Raw genomic sequence first — 23,930 nt, 5'->3', positions numbered from 1 at the left:
TCTTACAGTAAAAATGGTATGGAAAAAATAGTGCGTAGACTGTTCCTAATACCCTGTGCAGGTTTAAGCTGCAGTATCGGTGCTTTGTTCAGAGATGTGGAGTGGTACCAGACTGCTCGCTGATGCCTTGAGCAATGAATGACATTGGTTTGACACATTGCTAATTATTTACTTCTCCACCAGCCATCTATTCTACCTTATACCGGTTCCATTTAAATATTTCAAGGGAAGCTTTGCAGTATCTTTTAATTTTACCATAAATGCAGTACATTACCAGCCTTGTCAAACTCGCTGTTTGACAGCAGGTGCTTTGTAGATCAAGGAACATATCCAGGAATCAAAGTCAGTGAGTTTGACTCCTGTACTGGTTGCTACAGTTTCAGATTAACGTCGACTATTTTTAATGGATAAGATTAAAATTCACTGAAATATTAAGAGAAGGATGATGGTCATCCACACCGTGGCAATTAGTAATTGCATGATTGAGTTCAGCACTAAAGCTTGCAATGTCGATTCCCAGCAGTAAGTAGGGCATAAGTCGAAGGTAACTTGAATCCGTCTTAATAATAATAATAATAATCCTTGCATTTGATATAACGCTTTTCACGTCGGGAGGAAGTCCCAAAGCGCTTCACAGAACACACTGTAAAGTGAATTGACTGTATATTTGTGGGCGAATGCGGCAGCCAATTGCGCATAGCAATGTCCCACAAACAGTCGTAGATTGAGAATGACCAATTTATTATTTATTTGGTTTTGGAGGGATTATTATTAGGCTCTGTGTGGAGTAAGGAAACTTGCCCAAGATTTCGCCCTGACCTGCCTGGAATTGAACTCAGGTCTCTCACTTGCAAAGCGAGTGCTCTAACCACTGAGCTACAGGACTCCATGACAGCAGGTGCTTTGTAGATCAAGGAACATATCCAGGAACCTTATCTTTTATTCCTCAGTATTTTTTTGGTTAATGTCAGAGAGGCAGTAATGCTTGTTAATGGACCAATGCCTCCTTGATGGCTTAGGTCAGGGTATTCCAACCTTTTGGCTGCTGAGGGCTGGATGCCCTATTTGAGAAACGTCCGCCGGCCACATGAGTAATGAAGGGCGCTATATCGCGAGTTGTTGAAAAGGATTAAGTGAGTTGAAGACCTGGATTGAAAAATTCTGGGGTGTTTGAGGTACCAGATTCCCCTGTTTTCTTCCCTGTTCTTGCTTTTGGAGCCCAACTCTATTTTGACCCCAGAAAATGAGTCTTCTGTACAAATACTAACGTACTGCATCTACTCCTTGGATAACTTGGAGTCCTGTAGCTTAGTGGTTAGAGCACTCGCCTCACAAGCGAGAGGACCTTGGTTCGATTCCCGGTAGGGCGAAATGTCGGGTAAGTTTCCTTACTCCACACGCCTCTGTTTACCTAGCAGTAAGTAGGAAGCCATCCGGTTGACCTCTTCCGCACCAGGCTTCGCGACCAATCACCAATCACCCCGTTCTTGCCCGGCTTCACTGACTCCCCATCCCTCAGAGAATCGTTCTCACCTTTAAAGCTCTCAACGATCTTGCTCACCCCTATCTCTTTGACCCACTAATACCCAGCCTGTCCGCTCCCTCCGCTTGGTAGACACCGACTGGCCTGCTTCAGATCCCCCACACTTACCGCCCTACCCTTGGTAGTCGGGAATTCAACATCTCTGCCCCCACACTCTGGAACTCTATGTCGCATTCCATCTGCCTCAACCCCTCTCTTTCCTCCTTTAAGTCCCGTCTAAACACCTTCCTCTTCAACTCTGCCTTCGGCCACCCTCCCCCCCCCCCCTCCACCCCTCCTGACCCCAACTTCCAGCTTGGGTCCAAATATCCCTAGCTGTAAAGCACCCTGGGACATCTTTCCGACAAGAACGATACTAAACAATTTGTTGTTGTTGTAGTTAGTCAATTGGCGGATCACTTTTCCAGGTGTAATAATCCCTTTTAAAAAAAATGGTAATTTGGTCACTCAAACCACGATTATTTGTAGGACACTGCTGCCGCATTTCACCCACAAAATGTACAGTCACTACACTTTACAGTATATTCTGTGAAGTGCTTTGAGTCGTCTTGAAGACGTGATAAGGCGCTATAACAAATGCAAGGATTATTATTATTAACTTCCTCCCAGGATGGTGTCACTTGTCTTTCTAACTTTGCAGAATATTCCTCCTTGAAATTTGTATTTTATTGAAGGATATTAGATTTAGAGATGGATCTTTCAAAGGAATTTTCCAGGAAATTGGACCAATAAGCTGGATGGACACATTACAATTTAAATGCTGAATCAGATTTTCCCACTTTTCCCCCCGATTGCTTTCAATTCCTTACCCCTTTCATTGCTGAGTTATTGCTGCCATATTTCTTCTGTTGCCGTTGATGACTGGCCCAGAGCTGATTGGTTTGTGAAGTTCCCGTACCCTTGTGGATCAATAACAACTGCATTGTATTTTATTAGACAACTTTAACTGGTGAAGGCAAACCGAATGCAGGCCATGCTTTTCTTTCTATATGACTAACTTTCGGTTTGTGAGACATTATTGCTTTTGTGCCCAGATTCCTTGACTGACTTTGGACAGAAACTTTATGAATTTGTGCTGGTGGGAGGTGGCGTTCAAGTTAACTAAAGCACTTTGTTTTGGTCAGTAAACAGAAAGGAGCTATAATCCTCATCAGATGCTGAATGTGAGAAAACCCATTTCTTTCCAAAATTGTGGCAGGCCATCCTTGTCTGAGATTGCACCATCATATTAAGGAAGCTGTTTAATATTCCTCAGAGTAGTCCTTGCACAGGTCCACATGTGAACAAACAGAGGAAAGAAGAGGAGCATTTCTCATTACCTTTGCAAGTGGTACATGATTGGAAGAAATGGACTGGCTGACTGTAGTGTTTACCAACTTGCTCGGTGCACTGTTGGTGAAGTACTTCATACTGTCAGCATAGAGGGCATGAACTGAATACATTTTACTTCTGATTACCAGGCTCTTGTCTCCTCTTCTCTCCTACTCCCTCCATTCCAGGCTCCTTTCAAATCGTGGGGCCACCAAATTTTGATCCAGTCAGTATAGCTTTTTATTATTTATTTTGTTTGGGTTGATTTTAGTTTTTGAAATTAGTGAACAGTTATTTATACTTCCATAAGGAGTGATTTAAGATAAGAGGGAATGAGATTTATTTTTGTAACCTCCTGATTACACAGGAAAATTAATCACTTGATTGTCAACAGTTTAAGGTCAGCCTGAATAAAGGCATCAAAGTCATCACTGCCTTTATTCAGTTAAAAGAAAAATTATTTGGAAGGGGCTAAATGCTGACTATTTCTACATCAGCAAGGATGACCTGATTATATCCTCCTTAGCAGGAATTGAACACGTTTAAAACCTTTAAAACGTGAAAGGTGCCATATGTGAGCATTGACCTGGTTTAATTGGTAGCACTCTTGCCTCTTAATTGTAAGGTTGTGGGTTCAAGTCCTACATTGGGAATTTGATGTAAGTCCTTTCAAGCCCTACATTGGAACATCAGTCGGGGCTGACACTACATTGTATTGTTGGAGGTGTCATCTTTTGGATGAGGTGTTAAACTGAGGTCCCGTCTGCCTGATCAGGCCGATATTAAAAATCCCATTGGTATTTGAAAAGAGAAGAGAGTTTCTCTCACTGTCCTGGCCAAAAATCCTCCAGATAAAATTGGTCATTCATTTCACGTCTGTTCTGAGGACACTGCCGTGCACAAATTGGCTTCTGCTTTCGCCAACAAAATACACATTCCTACACTTTACTGTAATTCCTTTGAGGCATCCTCCTGACATGAAATGCGCTATATCAAAGACAAGGTTTATTTTGTTTATATAAGTAAAGTTGTACAATAAAATACTCATCAAAAATAGGATTGTTACTCTGATAGGGTTTTTCAATACTGTCTGAGCATAAATAAATAAAGGCACCCAGCTGACTGGTGAAAGAGTGCAAAATTCCCTGGCACTGCTGGGTCTACTTTATTGATCTTTCACTTTTAAGAAAGATAATAGCTAGCCTAATGTACTCTGCGGAAAACTGGTCCATTGGCACGGAATAAGTTCATTACTGTGTACATTTGCAAATAATTGAATTTGGTGCAAACCTCGTGGTGCCCCTGGCGATATTGTGAAAAGTGAGTAATGTTTGCTGGAATAGGGATTTAGCCGTGCAATTGGATCTAGACTGGCAATACAACTAGACTGCACCACAACTCCACAACAGGATATATGCAACAGGCATTTGAGTTCACATTTCTGACTGTCAATTGTACTCCTTGGTCTCAAACTGTAAGAATATTTTGTCTTCAAAATCTAAGGTGCCGCGTAACAATAATAATTCTTGCATTTGATATAGCGCTTTATCGCGTCGTTGAGATGTCTCAAATCATTTCACAGAATATATTGTAAAGTGGATTGACTGCATTTTTGTGGGCAAAACACAGCAGCCAATTGCGCACAGCAGTGTCCCACAAACAGTCGTGGATTGAGTGACCACATTTTTTTTTTGAGGGATTATTACCTCCAGAAAATGATCCGCCAATCGACTAACAACTTACTGCTAGGAAAACAGAGGCATATACCCAGAGATTGATGGAAAATTCATAAATTTGGAAGCCTTGATTTGGAAGACAGTTTTCTGTAATTCAGAAAAATTCTGTGTGATCTTAAATTCTTAGACAAAATGCTCTTGCTCGTTAAGACAGGGAAAAATACCAGGTTTTGGGTGGTTGCTTTTCCTATCATCGTATCTGGTGAGACTGTGCCCTGGTCGGGGTTGTTTTACCTAATGAAATGTAAGTCCTAGGTTTAAGAGCTAGTGATGCCCTTCAGCCTTTCAGCATCGAGGCTGGATTTGGTGTGAATTTTTATGGATCCCAGGCTTTGTTATTAAAACAATGTCAAAGTGTAAGGACAATAACCTTCGAGCAAATACATCCAGGTTTCACGATGCTTGATAAATCAAGAAGTACTTCTACCCTGACAGGTTCTTACAATCCTACCGCTGGTCCCAGCTGTGAAGTATTGATCAGAGGACGGAAAGTATGTTGGATGCAGTTGAAATCCATTAAATTTTAAACATAAGGACTGTCTACTGCTGTTAGATCACATTTTACTTTAATGGATAAAGTACTGTGAAGTCTGAGTTGGACAAGGACGTCTGTGCTGGATGTCAAGTATGCACAGCATCTTTCTACTAACCTAAAGAAAGATAGACGTGAGCATAGTAATGCTGTGTATAAACAGTGCTTTAAAGCAGACTTTTCAATAAGAGCTTAAGTGGACAGAGAATAAGTGTAGTACCTAATCTTTCACTTGTATTTCATTGTATGGTTTATTATTGTCCATTGCTATGTAAGTAAGGTGGCTAAATTGCATACAAATAGGCAGACAATGAATGGAGTACATACAAGGGTCAAATGTAATCATTCACTCATGCCTATTACTGTTTGTTAATGGGTGTATCATTGTCTCTGCAAACTGTAGACTGGTTAAATTCTGTACCCTCTGTAGCCAGTATTTCTCCAGGAGCTGAGATGGGCATTTCAATGGTAATTTTCAGCACTGCCTTCTGTGCTGCAATTGGGTAGTGAGATTCAGGTTTCTTTATCTTCTTGTGTTGTCTGATTATTATTAAAGCTGTAAATGGACTTACCATTTTTTTAGTGAAAACACTGTACAGAAAGCATTCTGTTTTGAAACGTACAGTGTGATAAATGACCCATAGCACTAGTGCCATCAAAAAGAGTTTGGGTTGATGATACAGTCATCAAAATGAATATTTGCAAATGCTACTATGTGTTTCAGAGTGCCGTTAATTCCATCCTTATTCCTGTAAATATCTTTATCCAGGGGCTACATTCTGAATTGAATCGTTGGTGGTGTTTTTTTTCCCCCCTTCATTATAATTACATGTCGCTAACAGATCGTGTCATCTGTACTTGTGTTAATGAAAAGGATTTTCAGCTCCTTGTGTCAGTGACGACCCATGTTTCACAGCACTGATAATGAATACCTAGACTATTCGAAGTGCTCCTGAAGGTCACTACACAAATGAGTTTGACTCCAGCAGTTTAAAACAGGTTATGACATTCATGTAACCACAGATAACATTCATGTCTACTTCTAGAAGTCTTTTCAGAATCTCACCTTGTACTGGGAACAATTCTAGAACAAATTAAGAAAACGTGGATTTTTACAGTGCCTTTTATAGCATCAAAATCCCACAATTGAACAATTTATCTGGAAAATTGTTGTCCAGCCTATAATTGTAAGCTTCAGTCTCAAAGTTGAGGCCCCAAACCCATAAATGTTCTGACCCAGAGATGTGAGTGCTATCAACTGAGCCACACAAATGCTTTTTTCTACAGATAAAAAGGAAAACCTGAATTCTGGAGATTTTAAACCGAATTGGAAATGTATAGCAGATCAATCAACATCAACAATGACTTGCGTTTATTTGTTATCCTTCACAAAGGTTAATGTCTTGGAGTAATTCACATTGGCGGGGTTGGATATTAATCAATTTGCAGTAGAAATGTTGGGATGAGGTTTGCCTTCAGATACATTGTCTCCACATTGGAGCAATTCCCAGTGATGTTTAGGCATTGCAGGCGGTTGATCAAACGGAAGGATTATTATTTTCATTTTAGAATAAACTATTGTCTGGGGAAATATGCAGCAGAATGCTAATTTTAAAATGTATTAGTTTACCTTTGAATAACGATTTTCTTTGTCTCAAACTGATTTTAATTTAAACTGTGGCTACAATACTTAAAGAGAAATTCTTTGCAAAAGCTATTAAGGAGGCATGGTATGTTTGGGCAGGATATATGCCTCGCAACATATAGCCTTATGGTTGCTGAAAGAGCAAAATGATCTGGAGAACTTATTCCGTGAATCCACAGGGAATCCCAGCCCTGTGTTTACTCCCATCAACTTTGTTTACTTAGGGGATAGAATAGAAACAACTCTAAAGAAGGGATAAGGGCTCCTAGTTGAATAGCTGGGAAATCTCCACATACAGGAGCTATCCCTCTGCCTTGCCCCTTCCTTCCCCATCTTCAGATCGCGTCTGAAAACCTTCCTCTGTGACCGTGCCTAAGACCTCCCCGCGGCTCAGCGCCGTGCTTCGCCACTGTCGAGCGATCTGGAACTCTACCCTCCGTGAGAGGCGTTATATAAATGCAAGTTGTTGTCATTATTGTAAAGCTTTAGGATTAGCTTTCAGTACAGAGTTACTGGGTGCTCTTGAGCACTGACCGCTCGCTGATGCAGCCTATGTTTTTCTGCCAGACGCATGGAAATGTTGCTTAAGTACTATTGATCCCTGCTTCAGTCATGATGACATCCAAGCCACACCTGATATTGTAAATTTTGAGGTGGGCATGAGCTAGGTACTTTGTTTTTTTTCCCAGCTTTAATGGCTTTGCAGTACATTGAGTGCAGGAGAAAGAACAATGTGCTTTTAATCAAGGAACCAGCTAGTCTGCGAAGCATTATTTCGGCACTGGATGGATATTAATTCTGCAGAAGACTGATGTTGGTGACTGTGATGGATTAAGCAGAGCTGTATGGAGACGCTTTTATTCCTGTAGCAGCTTTTTTTGCCACCTTTGCATCAATTTGCCTTAGCAGTAACTTGGATGTCAATGCCAAGCCATCACCTGGACGCCTGAAAGGAAATAACGTTTGGGTTCTTTGCAAGAGCTGGGCAGATGAGATGATGGTGTGACTTTCTTGACTGAGTCATTGATGTGAACTTCTTTCTCAACGTAAATTGCTGCTTGTTAATCAAATTTCTGGCAACATTGATCTCACCACTTGTTTTCCAGACAAGGTTAACCACTCTGCAGTGGTATATTCAGCAAAGCAATGTCTTGTTTGACGACAACTACTTCAACCAAAGCAGAGTATCAATGTACTAGATTCAAGAAAACTAAAGGCAAGAGGTGAATGTTTAGTGGCTAGTGTTCATCTTCTTATAATAATAACGTTGAAATACAAGTGACCCACACAGACTATTTGAGGTCATTTCCAAACTTTTACAGTACCAAATTTCATTTCTTCGATTAATAATAATCGTGGCATTTGATAAAGCACATTGTCACGTCTCAAGCGCTTTGAAGAATAAACTGTAAAGTGGATTGACTGCAAATACCATGGGCGAAATGCAGCAGCCAATTGCGCACAACAATTCTCCACCAACAGTCATTTAAAAATATATATTTTTGAAGGATTATTACCCCCCTGAAAAACAATCTGCCAATCGACTAACAACCAGGTTCCTACTTACTGCTAGGTAGACAGAGGCGTGTGGAGGAAGGAAATTTGACTAACTGTCCTGGCTGAGAATCAACCCCGAGTCTCCTCACTTGCGAGGCGAGTGCTCTAATCAATACGCTACATTACCCATAGTCTAATGCACTTCCAGCAATCCTGCTTAATCTGGGGATGATAAGGAACATCTCTCCACTGGAACCTGTAGACTGATGCTGAGAGTTATTGATATTATCTGTAAGAATACCCCTGGATTACTAAAAGGCACTCCTCGCCGGTCTCCCCAGCTCCACTATTCAAAAGATCCAGCTCATTCAGAACTCTGCCGCCCGCATACGTACCCGGAACAAACTCCATACCCACATCTCACCAGTTCTGGCCCAGGCTCCACTGGCTCAACATCATCGAACAGAGCGACTTCGAAATCCTCACACTTGCGTTTAAATCCCTTCACTCTCTGGCACCTCCCTACCTTTCCTCACTCTCCAATTCGCCACCCGGCGCCTCTGCTCAACTGGCACCGACCTCCTGCTCGTCCCTTGCATCCTCCATCCCACCATCGGAGATTGCGCTTTCAGCCGCTACGCCCCAAATCTCCTTCAATCCCTCCGCCTTGCTCCCTCTCTCCCCCTTTTCAAGTCCCGCCTGAAAATCTTCCTCTTCGACTGTGCTTCCGGCCACCCCTCGCCCCACCATCAGCTCAGAGTCAGGCTCTGCCATTGATAGCGCTCTGAGACCCTACCCTGCATGGAGGGCGTTATATAAGCGCACGTTGTTGTTGAGAAACTCTTAGTTTTCTGCGGAAGTTCTATGTTAGATCATTTTCACATACTTTGAACTTCTCAGCGACTCTTCACACTCGGCTCTTGTTAACCTTGTAAGACAAAGCATGTAGAGTGATCCGAGCTGGGCAAGCAGTGGGATGATTTTACCTTGTTTTAGCTGGTTTTACTCCAGCAGCACCCCAACACATACTATGGGGTCCCAATCTGCACCTAATTTTTTTAGTTAAGCAGCATATGCCCGTCCGGGGAGAGATTGCACAATACATTGGAGACAAAGTGCTATCTCTATGGATAGGTGGGATATCTATCTCTGCCTGGTTTGGAAACTCTTAAATGTGACGAGAGGTTTTGGTGTTTGCTAGACACTCAAGTGACCAAAAAAAAAGGACTTTGATAAAGTCAGCAGTAAAGTGATCAGGTTAATTTTTCTGGGCAGGTGCTGATCTATAAAACACTTAACTGATGAATGAGATCTTTGCAACATTATCTGTTCCCATGGTTGCCTCTTGTGCTTTTATTGCCTAAAATACTCTGCCTTTGGTTTGCATTTCAGAATTTTCTCTGGGAGTAATTTTGGAATTTGTTATTTGGTTCTATCTAAAATCTTGGACATCTTAATCTAAGCATTAAGTCAGTAAGCACACAAAACGGACTACTGTACAATTCTGCTTATTCAAAAATTGAAAACTGCAGCACGTCACTCTTTATAACCTGACTCGTTCTATTATCAGCTGTATATTGACAATAAATAATGCTCCATTTGAACTTGATGAATGTACCACAATGCTGCTTTCAATGTTTCAAGTATATATTTGCTGTGTTTTTTTAAAAGGTATTGAAGAAACGCAATGCTAAAGATAATGAGATAGAAGAGATAAAAAAGGACAAACATCTGAGATTGGAGAGTGAAAAGTGCAAGGTAAATGAATCCATGTTTCCATTGTACCTCCCTTCCAGCATTATTTCAGGGCTGAACTGCAAAACTAAGACTGTTTAAGAGAAAAAATATTTAATGAATACTAGAGATGAAGAGATGAATCTCTAGGCGTATGGCATGCTGGACCTAATGCCCTCTTACTTGTATTTTCGGAAAGGAAAGAAAAAGAAAACCTCGTTCCTTAGTTTCCACATACCTTAGCAGAATGAAAGATGAAGGTTACAATTTAATTATAGGGTCTAGATGATGTTTCTAAAGTGTTTTGAGATTCACAAGTGTATATGTTTGAATGTTTTTCCATTGCTACCACTTTCATCATAAGCATTAAAGGAATTTTAGTGCACTGTGTGTTTGTTTCTTAAGCAGTAGCATCAAGGGAAAAGAGCTAACTTGGTTGTCATGTGAGGAAGTTGAGTTTGCATACAGTATGATATTTATAATAGAATACAGTTGAAGTATATAATAATCCTTTGATTTGATATAGTACTTTATCAGGTCTTCAAGATGTCTCAAAACACTTCACAGAATATACTCTAAAGTGAATTGACTATATTTTTTGGGCAAAACGTGTCAGCCAATTGCAAAGCAGGTTCCCACAAATAGTCGTGGATTACGTGACCAAATTATTTTTATTTGGTCTTAAATTATGCAGTTGGAATATGTTGAAAATGCAGTGATTTTCATTTAGCTACTTCTGATTATTGGGCTCAGTAACTTCTCAATGTCAGTTCCCCGTTGATCAGCAAGCTGAGCGGGTTGGACTTCAGCCCTTACCTGGTCTGTATGGCTATTGGATAAATTCATTGATCCATCGGAAGGAGTGAGTTTTTTTTATATAATGGTCTTTCTAACTGTTTAGTTGATACTGAACAAACCCCATTGATTTTATGCCTGAAAATGTGGACGTCTATTGAATTTATAGCACAAGGCGTGCTGGGTTGTTGTTTGATATTGAACTACAGGAGAATTCACTGCTCTGGTATGGTTTGTATGACATGAAGGGCTGTTGGTACTGTAAAGGTGATGCAGAGGAGAGCAACGAGTTTGATCCTCAGTGATAGGAGGATGAAATATGAGGAATGATAGATAAGCTAGGGCTCTTGATCGTTGAAAAGAAACTTCACAGAGGGGATCTTATAGAGATAAAGTACTAGATTGAATCGAGAAACTAAACGCAGAACAATACCTTTAGAAAGAGATCTACTCCTGTAGCTCAGTGGTTAGAGCACTCGCTTTGCAAGTGAGAGACCTGAGTTCAATTCCAGGCAGAGGGCGAAACCTTGGGCAAGTTTCCTTACTCCACACAGAGCCTAATAATAATCCCTCCAAAAAAAAACAAAAACAATAATTAAATTGGTCATTTTCAATCTACGACTGTTTGTGGGACATTGCTGTGCGCAATTGGCTGCCGCGTTCGCCCACAAATATACAGTCAATTCACTTTACAGTGTGTTCTGTGAAGCGCTTTGGGACGTCCTCCTGACGTGAAAAGCGCTATATCAAATGCAAGGATTATTATTATTATTATTATTACTCAGAAGAGAACTCGGATTCAGGCTGTGAAGGACAATATTTAAGATGGACATTAAGCATTTCTTTGCACAGAGTAATAAGTAGGTTACTGGGAAGGGGAACGGAGGCCAAGATTCTAGATATGTTTGATCACAGGGTCATCCTGGAGGCAAATAACAATCCAAAGACGCTGTTTTCCACCGTGCATCATCTCCTCCGTGCACCCCCTCAAGCCCACTCTATCCTCATGTCCTAGACTTCTTTGTATCAAAAAAACCTGCAGTCTGGTTTTTGCTCTGACTGCCCTCAGTACAGAGACAGCGCTTGTCAAAGTCACAAACAACATTCTCTCTATCTGTGACCAGGGCTCCCTCTTCCTTCTCCGCCTTCTGCCTCCTGAATTTCTCCGCCACATTCGACACAGTCGACCATTATATCCTTTCCTCCCTCATCTACCTTAGTGGGACTGCACCATCCTTGGCTCTTTTCCTTATATATATGCTCCCTCGAGGTGATGTCATCCTCAGATACGGGATAAAGTTCCACATGTTTGCGGATGACACAAATCTACTTTGCCTCCTCCAGTACCAACTCCAGGTCCGCCGATGTTCTATTAGCTTGTCTGGCAGACACCAAGATCTGGATGAGTGTAAACTTCCTGCAGCTGAATATGGACAAGACGGAAGCCATACTCCTTGGCTCTCTTTAACGTCTTCACTCCTGTGGATCTAAACTCCTCAACCTCCCTGGGATCTCCCTTAACATAACGAACCAGTGCGTAACCTTGGCGTCCGGTTCGACCCTCAACTGTCCTTCCTTCCCCACATCTGGTCCCTGACCAGGACCGCTTTCTTCCACCTCTGCCACATTGTCCGCTTCCCACCGTACCTTACCCCAAATGCAGCCAAAACCCTTGTGCATGGGTTTTCACCTCCCGCTTGGATTACTCCAACGCACTTCTCACCAGTCTCTCCACCTTATTCATTCACAAGATCCAGCTCATTCAAAACTCTGCTGCCCGCATACTGACCCGGACCAAATTCCGCACCCCCATCACACTAGTTCTAGCTCAAGCTCCACTGACTCTCCATCAACGAACAGATCGACTTCAAGATCCTGACACTCGTGTTCAAATCCATTCACTGCATGGCCTCTTGCCTCTCCGACATCCTCACTCCCCAATCCACCAACCAGCGCCTCCGCTCGACTGGCACCGGCCTCTTGCTTGATCCTTGAACTGTCCGCTCCACCATTGGAATTCGTACTTTCAGCCACTACATCCCGAAACTCTGGAATACTCTCCCTCAATCTCTTCGCCTTGCCCCCTCTCTCCCCTCTTTCAAGTGACGCCTGAAAACTTTCCTGTTCGACCATGCTTACGGCCACCTCCCCCTCTCCTCGGCTTGGAGTCAGGCTCCGCCAATGTTAAGTGCTGTCAGACACTACCTTGCGTGGTGGGTGCTACGTAAGTGCAAGTTGTTGTTTAACAAAATGATTTTCTGGAAGGCTTTTGAAGAGTATGTGAGTGGATGTGAGTGTGAGAGAAGTGTCAGAAAGATTATGGATGAACAACAACAACAAAATTACATTTATAGAGCGCCTTTCACTTCGGGAGGATGTCCCAAAGCACTGAACAGTTAGTTGTCAGGGCCTGAGCATGGGGGAGGCGAGGGTGTAGGGGTGAGGGAAGCAGAGAGGTGGGAGCGCGACCAAAGACACGATTGAAGAGAAGGATCTTGAGACCGGGCTTGAAGGAGGCAAAGGAGAAAGCGAAGCAAAAGGGACCATGGGTTGGAGTTCCAGAGTGTGGGGGCAGAGAGGCTGAAAGCTCGGCCACCGATGGTAGGGCGGGTCGGGCTAAGACATTGGAGCAGAACGGAACCCGCTGAACAGAGGGAGCGGGCAGGTTGGTAGGGAGTCAGCAGGTCAGACAGGTAGGAGGGGGCAAGGCCATGGATGGCCTTGAAAGTGAGGACGAGGATCTTGAACTTGATCCTCTGGGGGATGGGGAACCAGTGGAGTCGGGCGAGGGTGGGAGTGATCGGGTCGCAGAGCCTGGTGCGTGAGAGTACACAAGCTGCAAAGTTTTGGATGATCTGCAGTTTGTGAAGGGAAGAGTTGGGAAGACCGATGAGGAGGGAGATTCCATAATGTGCAAAGAATGTATACAGTTGAGAATTTCAGATAACAGACCAAAAACATATCATGAAAGTTTGCAAGACTTATTTCAAACCCTGGCATTTGTGCTATCGATGGCAGATGAAGTCTAGTGGTGAGCGGTTGAGCGGAGAGTTGAAATGAAGTGTTTCTGCTTCAGGCGTTATTACACTCTGGATGCCACTTCAGCCATCTAAAGAAATAATAGCCCACCTTGTAGTTCGAATTGCAATCAATATTTTGTTATACCTTCAAAAATGCTTTTTTTATAAAAACACAAATTATGTGCCTGTTTTGAGTTGTGCACAGATTGTCCTTCGTGACTTGTTAGGGCAATTTCTCTGTTTTGTTATTTGTTGATACCACAAGGGAAGGTTTAGCCACCGATGTCAATTAATGTGGCACGGTGTAAAAAAAACTGTAACTCGGAACTTCAACCATGTGCCAATTATACCTGGAACTTTAAAGCTTTCAGTTCCGGAGTATAATTCATGTCACAGACAACAGTCTCGAATTGGGCTAATCATAGAATCCTAGAAATAGACAGCACAGAAGGAGTCCATTTGGCCCATCGTGTCTGTGCTTTGAAAAGAGCTTCCAAATCAATCCCACTCCCCTGCTCTTTCCCCATAGTCCTGCAAACTTGTCCTCCCAAAATAGTTATCTACTTCTCTCTTAAAAGTTGTTATTGAATCGGCTTTCGCCACCCTTTCAGGCAATGCATTCCACATCCGAATAACTCGCGGTGTAAAAATTTTTTCCCTCACCTCCCCTTTCTTTTAACAACTATTTTAAATCGGTGTCCTCAGGTCACCGACCACCCATCAGTGGAAATAGTTTCTCCTTGTTCACCCTATCGAATCCCCTCATAATTTTGAAAACTTCTATTACGTCTCCTCTTAACCTTCTCTGCTCCAAGGAGAGTAATCCTAACCTCTCTCGCCTCTCCTGATAACTGAAGTTCCTTATTCCTTGTACCACCCTGGTAAATCTCCTTTGCACCCTCTCCAATGCCTTGATATCCTTCCTAAAGTGTGGGGCCCAGAACTGAACAGTCTTTAACTGAGGCTTAACCAGTGTTTTATAAAGGTTCATTATAACTTCCTAAGTTTTGTATTCTATGCCCCTATTTATAAAGCCTAGTAGCATTTGATACACAGCCTTATCACGTCTTCGAGACGTCTCAAAGCACTTCACGGAATATACCATAAAGTGAATTAACTGTATACTTTGTGGGCAAAACGCGGCAGCCAATTGCGCACACCTGGGTCCCGCAAACAGCCATGGATTGAGAGACCCAATTATTATTATTTTTATCTATCTTAGCCCTAACCTCCCGCATGTTCCCTCTTCATAAGGCAAAATAAAAATATTCAATCAACAGATAGCTGATAGGAGGTGTATTATTGATTAGCTGAACGTTGTGACTGCAACAAAGTAGGTGAGATGGATTATTCACATTTTTAATGTATCTCGACCTCTTCTCTAATACAGAAAGGTTGTTCTTTTAAGCATTCAAAACATCTTGGCTTTGAATCTCTTTCTCGAAACAGAAAGCACGCTTTCAACGCACTTTACCTGACCAGTATTCCTACCTCATCCAAATGCCCCAAGAAACCAATTAATTAGTCACCTGACTAATTGTGGGGCAGAGCTGGCACAGATAAGCCATCAACGTACACTCATTCTCTTAATTCTGCTAATTACACGCTTTGTGACTTGTGTGTCTGGAAAGCAAACTCCCTTTACCTTTCTTAGCGAATTAGTTTAGTCTTCTTGTGAAGCAATTGCCATAAATGCTGTTTCCAAGCTATAAAATGATGTAGGAGTCATGCATCAAATGTAAGGATTATTATTATTTTTATTATCCCTAATTCTCACGACAGCTGGAACTGTATGCAGAACTCTAGGTGTGGCTTGATATGAGGTTCTGAACTCAACAGTTTGCATCCTGTTCAGTTTATTGCTGCCTCTCACTGTTTGACGCTGTGAGATATAATAATAATAATCCTTACATTTGGTATAGCGCCTTATCACGTTGTTGAGTCGTCTCAACGCGCTGTGGACTGACTGTGTGTTTTGTGGGCGAAGTGGACTGACTGTGTGTTTTGTGGGCGAAACATGGCAGCCAGTTGCATACACCAGTGTCCCAAAAACAGCCCTGCAGTGAGTGACCAATTTTATTTGTTGGCCAGGACACCCGGAGAGAGAAACTCCCTTCTCTTTTCGAATAGCGCCATGGAATCTTTAACATCCACCTGTACAGACAGACAGGAGCTCGGTTTAACATCTCATCTGAAGGATGATATGTGTCAAACCCACATCCTAGATTTCTTTCAGCCTGCATGGATGACTTGCTGTCCATATTAACATTTATGAAGTAATGTTGAATCTCTCTGTATTGAACTTCATTTGTCAGAAATCAGCCCGGGTGCGTCCCCTGTCTAACTCGCTTTGTAGCACGCTTATTATTATTTCACAGTCCTCTCTCTTCCCCTCCCTCCCTCCCTCCCCGTACCCCAGGCTTGGTGTTGTTTGCCCATGTATCCATGTTACGCTGATGCTTAATGTCTGGAACATGTAGACTTAGCAGCATGCCATAGAAAATTTATGACCCTGAAACTTTGCCCATGGTCAATTACTCTTTAACTGAGGCATGATTTATTAAACTCCACTAAAAATATTTAATTGGCTTGTGAGACACGCTTGGGAAGTAAACTTTTCAGCCAGGGATGAAGTGGTCCGCTTTGGTGGTAGTCAGAAATGGCTGTAATTAACACATTCCTCTATTGCTCTGACTCCGTGTATTGAAAGATCAAAGAACACGTTCGAAGGATTAACTGAGTATTAAACATCCAACATCATTTAAAATTGTAGCTTAACCCCTGTGCCATTTACAGTTTTCTTTCTAAATGATCCAGGTAATTTTTTTAAAAATAAAAACATCTATGATATTGATTTCTTACTGGATTTTCCCAAGATAAAAAGATGCCTTTGGGTTGAAATGAGTAGTTATGACATCGTTCTAGGTTTCATTGTGCTGGGATATTTTATCTTTCTTTGTTTTGGTCTCTCTTGAGTATTCTCCCAGTGTTCCTGAATGAGCATCCTGTGTAGATAGTCTTCTGTGTGTCAGCCTGGCTCGGTGTGGGTTCAAGCCTCACGTCGGAACTTGGAATCACATAGTCTTAGCTGACACTCCAATATAGCGCTCGGGGTATGTTGCATTGTTGGATGTGCCGTCCTTCAGATCAAGCATTGAACCAAGGTCTGCTTGTTCAGGTGGAAGTAAAAGATCCCTTGGCACTATTCGAAAAGAGAAGAGAATAAATAAATAAATCCTCCAAATAAAATTGGTCACTTACTCCATGGTTGTCTTTGGGACATGGCTGTATGCAAACTGGCTGCCGTATTATAATAATATAATCCTTGCATTTGTTATAGTGCATTATCAAGTCTTCGGGATGTCTCAAAGTGCTTCACAGAATATACTGTAAAGTAAATTGACTGTATAGTTTGTGGGCAAAATGTGTTATTTCTCCCACAAAATATACAGTATACAGTCAATCCACTTTGCAGTAAAATCCTGTGAAGCAATGACCTGATAAGTTATTGTATCAAATTAAAGTATTATTATAAAATTATTTGAACCAACAAATGCTAAACCTGCAAATGAATAGATCAGAACTCAACGCTGGAGCCAAGTCAGCTGTAATAAATGCAGAATGCACTTAATGTCTAGGGGTCAGGTCACCAGATCCAATGCCGTGCCTCGCCATTTCTAACTGTCTGAATTGTCTATTTGTGTTCCCATGTTCAGATTGAGAAAGAGCTTGAGCGCACACGGCGAAGGTTGGATCAGTCCGAGGGAAGTCGAGAAGCACTGCTGTGTCAGGTATCAGGGCTTCAAGCTTTCCAAATCTAGTTGCATTTCGTTGCACCTCCATATAACTTGAGAGTAATTGGCAATGATGTGAGAACAGTGGCTTCATCCCTCCTTCAATAGATCCTGGACACTCAAATAGTGAGATATGTAGAATTGTGGGAAAAGGGGGAAGACTAAAGGATTGCGAAAGAATGGCGCCAGGTGCAACAATTATTTACCAATCTATTAACAAACTATAAATCTATTTAATCAAAAGAGAGTCCTCTAGCGTAGTGGTTAGAGCACTCGCTTCGCAAGCGAGAGGACCTCGGTTTGATTCCCGGGTGGGGAGAAACCTTAGGCGAGTTTCTTTACTCCACACTCTTCTGTTTACGCAGCAGGAAGTAGGGGCCCAGTTGTTAGTCAATTAACAGATCGCTTTCCGGAGGTTATAATCCACCCCCCCACCAAAAAAAATTGGGTCACTCTACAGTGTTTGTGGGACATTGCTGTGCGCAATTGGCTGCCACATTTCACCCACAACATATACAGTCAATTCACTTTGCTGTATATTCTGTTAAGCGCTTTGAGACCTCTTAAAGACGATATAAGGCGCTTTATCAAATGCAAGGATTATTATTATAAGGATAATTATTATCAGTAAAGCATGGCTTCCCTCTGAGGCCTCTCCCTCAATCACTGTCGCTCACTATATCCAGTAATAATTGGACACCTTCATTTGGACCATCTAGTGTGGTAACGGTCACATGTAGTTTTGTACCTGTCTCTACCTGAGAACTTTATTTCTCTTTGAAGACCTACAAGATTATTGTTTTCCCTATTTTCCATCACTCCACTACACATTTCCAATGATTTTTATGTTTAGCTACTGAACATATCTACTGTAGAATAGTGGACCCATCAGCTGCACGTTGCAGGGATATGAAATGCAAACATGGTGATGCTCCACTGATCCAATGCCTCTTATCTTCTGAATGTAGATAGATGGTTTACGCTCCCAGCTGTTGAAGACTGAAGAGGATCGAGCAGACTTACAACACAGAGTTTTGCAACAATCTTCACAGCGGAATAGTTACGCGGAGAAGGTGGATGAAAGACCAATGCTAAGAGGTGACAAACTAAACCGTGCACCAAATTTACTTTTTTTTACTAATTTACTTAGATTTGCATCTTTTTATGGTGGGGCACTCGTCGTACTTTCATTGAACAATATTTTATACAGATTGTTGAGTGACTTTTATGATTTTGACTCAAAAAAAATTCTTGCTCTTGTCTGACGACGTTTCAATCGATTAATGTCACGGATGGGATATTTGGGGCTTGTTACTTTGACCTGACAGGCTCAGACTTTATACACTAAATGCTTTTCTTTTACTAGTAGTTTTTTTTATATAGTCATTAGGACAAAATTCAATTCACTTATGGTATGATTAGTTGGTTTGAATGGATTGAATGTAACAAGGATCTCGACGTGTGACCTTATCTTAACCTAAATGATTTTGTTCTCTTAATTTTTAATGTCTCACAGAATTGTGGAAAGTTCTTAAACGTTTTCTAAGTTTGCAAGACGGTTATTGTTTTTAAGAACTTAACTCCCAATTAAGATTGAATTTAATCATTTTCCACAAATCAGTGATGTCTTGGGACTTTGGGACGTCCTCCTGACGTGAAAGGCGCTTTATAAATGGAATCTTGTTGTTGTTGTTGTTGTCTTAAATTTTTAGAGAGAAAGTGATCTCATCGGTTGAGATTTGGTAGAGTTTGGGGTCTTAGAGGAGCATTGCCGTGGGAGATTTATCAAAATGTTCCCGAGTCATAGTGAGATTTCTGTAGCTAGGATCACCTGTAATAAAATGGATTTTTTTGGTTTGCCCGTCAACTGGTTTCAAAGTATTTGTGGCCACAGGAAATGCTATATTGCAACTCTGTTCCTTTCCAACTGACAGCTATTTTCTCGGTTTTATTAGATTGTACTACTTGTAGAAGAGAGGTGAGATTTTGAGGTTAGGAGGTCCTGCATGAAATTTGGCTTTGATGGACTGTTTTGAAAAGTATTTCAGTTGCAAGAAATTCGTGGTGCCATAGGCAGCCTTCTGTTTTATAAGCCCATATGTAGGTTTGAAGGAATGTGAACTCCTGGCTGATAAGAAGTGACATGTGGAATTTACTGATTGACTGACTACAAGCTTTAAGTAGTTTTTGAGGTCACAAAAAAGAATTCCACTGGCCAATAGATAGGACACAGCTGAAGCACCTTACTGCTGCTGAGGGTAAATAAAATCCCATTCCTTGTGTGATTAGTTTGAAAATATTCTCTTTTCGTAGTGGAGATTGAGAACTGGAGAACTTATCAGATGTAGCTCAGTGAGTGTGTTGACTTGCAGTGGGACTGAATATGCTTAGAGTACTGAACCTCGGAGCTCCTCCATTACACTTGTACATGTCCCTTATTTCTGAAATTTACATTCTATTAGATCATGGCTGATCTGTACCTCAACTCCAATTACCCGCCCTTGTCGCATATACCTTGATACGCTTACCTAATAAAAATAATACCCTTACCTAACAAAACAATATTGATTTCCTCTCCCCTCTACCCCCCTCCCTCATTTTAATATTTAGAGAATCAGGAGAGGAAGAAACAATGGCAATTTTCTTCCCCTTGAAAATGATGGATATTTTGAGAGTTGATGCTCTCTGGGAGTCGAGAAAGTGCAGCCTAAGGGAAATAGGGCAGTTAAGTTGAAGGATGATAGGGATCTCAATGGTAAATTGAACAATCTTTCCTCGAGGGGAAGGATGGATCGGGAGTAGAAGTTGAGAAGATGTAAAGGACACGGGTAAGGTGAGAGACTTATTTCCCGAGGACAATTGGCTCAATACCACGGGGACTGGAGGACTTGTGTGAATCCAGAGAGCTGGGGATTGAAAACCCATGTGGTCACGGTGGTTGAACAGAGTGAAGCAATAGAAAGGTGGTATTGTCAAGATCAAGTTTAGAGTGTGAAAAAAATGTGATTCATCTTTCCTGGAGATATTTTTAAGCCAGGACAATGAGCATAATAATAATAACCCTTGCATTTGGTATAGTGCCTTATCATGTCATCAAGATGTCTCAAAGCATTTCACAGATTATATTGTAAAGTAAGGGGACTGTATTTTGCGGGTGAAACACACAATAAAAAAATCAATAGGCTGTTTGACAGCCAGATTCTGTTCTCACCCAATGTCCATGCACACACATCTCCAACAGAGTTTCTTGGTTAATGATCTGAAGAGGGAACTCTTGACTTGCCAAACACAAGAGACTCTGAGGCTAATTGTGGGCCCAACTGCTGCTCAAGCTGAGTTCAGTTAATCAGCACAAACTTTGTTGTTGGTGGAGTGATTGCACTTGTGTCCCCTTTTCCTAAATGTTTCTATCTCTTGTATTTCAGCGGTTGACAGATCAGAGCGTGAGAAGCGAGAGCTGGAGAAACAGATTGTGGAGCTCACTGCGGAGCTGCGGCGCAATGCTGCCATGTCGGAGGCAGAGGACATCAAACGGTCCGTTGATCGAAAAGACAGGGAACAATCTGAACTCGCCGCACATGTTGAGGTATCTAGGTTGGACCCTGGGCTGGACTGGTGGTGTATGCCTGTGTGTGTCTGGAGAAATGTTTTAACGTTGATCTTTTGTTGCGAAAGGTGTTTGTGCAGTCCTTTATATTCGTTTGTTCTACTTCAAAGGAAAATATTCAAGTAGCCTGCATTTTCGTTAGCCTGTTTGGGATTTTCCCAATTTGTCACCTGGCAAATAATAAAAATAATAATAATAATCCTTACATTTTTGACATAGGATCTTATCGCGTCTTTGAGACATCGCCAAGCGCTTCACAGAATATACTGTAAAGTGAATTGACTGTGTATTTTGTAGACGAAACACGGCAGCCAATTGCACACAGCAGCGTCCCACTTTTGGGGAAAAGTAATAGGAGATATGTTATAACCAAGGTCCAACATTTGGGAAAACAATGGTCAGAGATATAGGCTTATCTCCCAGTACACTCCATACTGATTCCCAGATTAACAAGAATCTATTTTTAAACGTTTTTTTCTGCCTTTCTCCTGCCCTACACCGGGACTGCTGCAAAGTCAGTTGGATAGAGAAAATGTGGGGTTATCCAGGTGGCCGCAGTTGTCTTTTTCTGATCTCGGACATTCCTGACAATCCTCTGATCAAGTGTGGCAGTGAAGTATTTGTCCCTTGATACCCACTCAGAATTTGTTTTGTCATTATCGATCATTGTTTCACCCACAAAATACAGTCAATGAGTTCAGTTTACAGTATATTCTGTGAAGCACTTTGAGACATCTCGAAGCCGTGATAAGGCGCTGTATCAATTACAAGGATTATTATTATTGATCGAAGAAATTAAGTTTGCTACTGTAAAAGTTTGCAAGTGACCTCAAATAGTCTGTGTGGGTCACTTTCATTTCAAAGTTAAATTCAGAGTTCACTCTTATGAACTGCGGATAGATATATATAAATTGACAATAATTAGTGAATCATCCAGCCATCTCTAGAAGTATATTCTAACTTCTCTGCAGCCATTAGTGTAAGGGTTATGGAGACCTGGAGTAGAATTTAATTTTCCACTTGACTTAGTATGACCGTAGCTAAACTTATTTCAGAAGCAGCACCTTGTCATTACATTGATATTATGACCTCGCCTCTTGCCTGCAAGTGCCCATTTCTGCTGAGGCCAGTTATCATTTTGAGTCTCCAGAACTCTTGGAGTGAGATTCCAAGACTCAAAGTGCTTATCGCAAATTACTCCGGACCTGACAAGGAAATGGTTTTAACTTGTATTCACCAGTATACGCCAGGTTACAAGAGTGCAGATAATGGCATCTGAAGTTTTACACTGACTTTCACAGTTGCAGTATTCTCAGCAAATCGGTTTTTCATTGATTTTTTTTCAACGGCAAGTTAACTTTTATTAACACAGGCACATTAATACCTGTTGGGACATAAACGTGTCAAGCATTATGTCTTCAATTTGTTCTTCTCTCCCTTCCTTCTCCCCATTTTGATTCTTGTGATAAAGAAACATGGTGGGAGGACAGTCAATTAACTTGTACTCTGTTAAGTAATGATTAACACTCGGAGGTTAATGCCGGCTTGACTTGCCCGGTTTCGAGTAGGATTGCTGATGAATTGACCTTGAATGTGGAAGGTTCATAATAATGCAATTGAGAGCAGAGACAACCCTGCCAATGACTTAATGTGAGTCATTGTTGGCAGGTTCTGGAAGCAAATCTTGAAAGAGGGTCAGCTGGAGTCATTGATCATGTTAGAAAATCACTTTAACAAGTGCCTCAGGGACCATTGTATTGGTGTTATGGGACAGTTTCTACAGCAATTGGAGCAATGGGGCAAAACCTGCCAGCGTAAAGTTGTTAAGTCATAACCTGTGATGCTTTTGTGCTGCTGTGCTTTTCTACGCCAGCGCTCTGAGACACTACACTGCGTGCAGGGCCCGCTATATAAATTATGTTTGTTGTTATACTTCACTGGGAAAGGTAAATATACTGGAGTACATGTTCTGAACAATTTTCGTCTTATGTACTGGCTAGAAAGCATAGCTGGTTCAAGTGCTCCGTGAAGTAACCCCGCATGAGGGGGCGCTATACAAGTTGTTGTCGTTGGTTCCACCTCCAATAGCAATGCTTATTTTGTCATTGACACCTGCCCCAGAAGTCCTGGAGGGAATCCACCTAGTTTGAGGAGTCTTGGGCCTTCCGCAGTGCAGTGCTGTGTCACTTTACACGCTTTAGAGCATTATGAGCTAATCACTGTTAACTTTGCTGAAATCTGGAAACTCTTGACTGCTGATAGCTGACAAAGCACATTGTCCAAAAGCTATCTGAGAAGCTTTTTATTGCAGTGAGTTACGGATTGAGTGTGCTGATATAATCTAATAATAATTGTCATCAGCCTAAGCACAGATGCACTAAATGTTCTTGTTCTTTCCTTATCACTTTCTTCACCAAGAAAGTTATGAATGAAATCCATCTCCGGTGGATGTGCCCAAAGATTATATAATAATAATAATCCCTGCATTTGATAGAGCACTTTATTATGTTGAACATCTCAGATTACTTCACTGGATTACTGTAAAGTGAGGTAACTGTATTTGTAGGTAACTACAGTAAAATTCACATAAATTGTATCAGTTGGTACTATAACATTTAATATAATTTATACAAAGTCCGAGTTGCAGGCAAACTATATAGATCATATAAAATCCAATTTAATCAATAATCCACGCTACACATGTGAACTTCAATGC

General features: G+C 41.5%; 1 protein-coding gene across 1 annotated transcript in view; it reads left to right on the top strand.

The window, feature by feature from the left end:
• Positions 1–23,930, top strand: part of LOC103186809 (centrosomal protein of 128 kDa) — a 167,194-nt gene that overhangs the window by 29,973 nt on the left and 113,291 nt on the right. The window contains 4 exon segments of the mRNA XM_042337996.1: positions 9,936–10,022; positions 17,530–17,604; positions 18,576–18,705; positions 21,033–21,193. Coding sequence (XP_042193930.1) covers positions 9,936–10,022; positions 17,530–17,604; positions 18,576–18,705; positions 21,033–21,193 — 453 coding nt within the window.

The sequence above is a fragment of the Callorhinchus milii genome, unplaced genomic scaffold (assembly GCF_018977255.1).
Source record: "Callorhinchus milii isolate IMCB2004 unplaced genomic scaffold, IMCB_Cmil_1.0 Scaffold9, whole genome shotgun sequence".
Taxonomy (NCBI): domain Eukaryota; kingdom Metazoa; phylum Chordata; class Chondrichthyes; order Chimaeriformes; family Callorhinchidae; genus Callorhinchus; species Callorhinchus milii.
The sequence above is the reverse complement of the archived record's forward strand: the minus strand, read 5'-3'. Positions and strand labels throughout refer to the sequence as shown.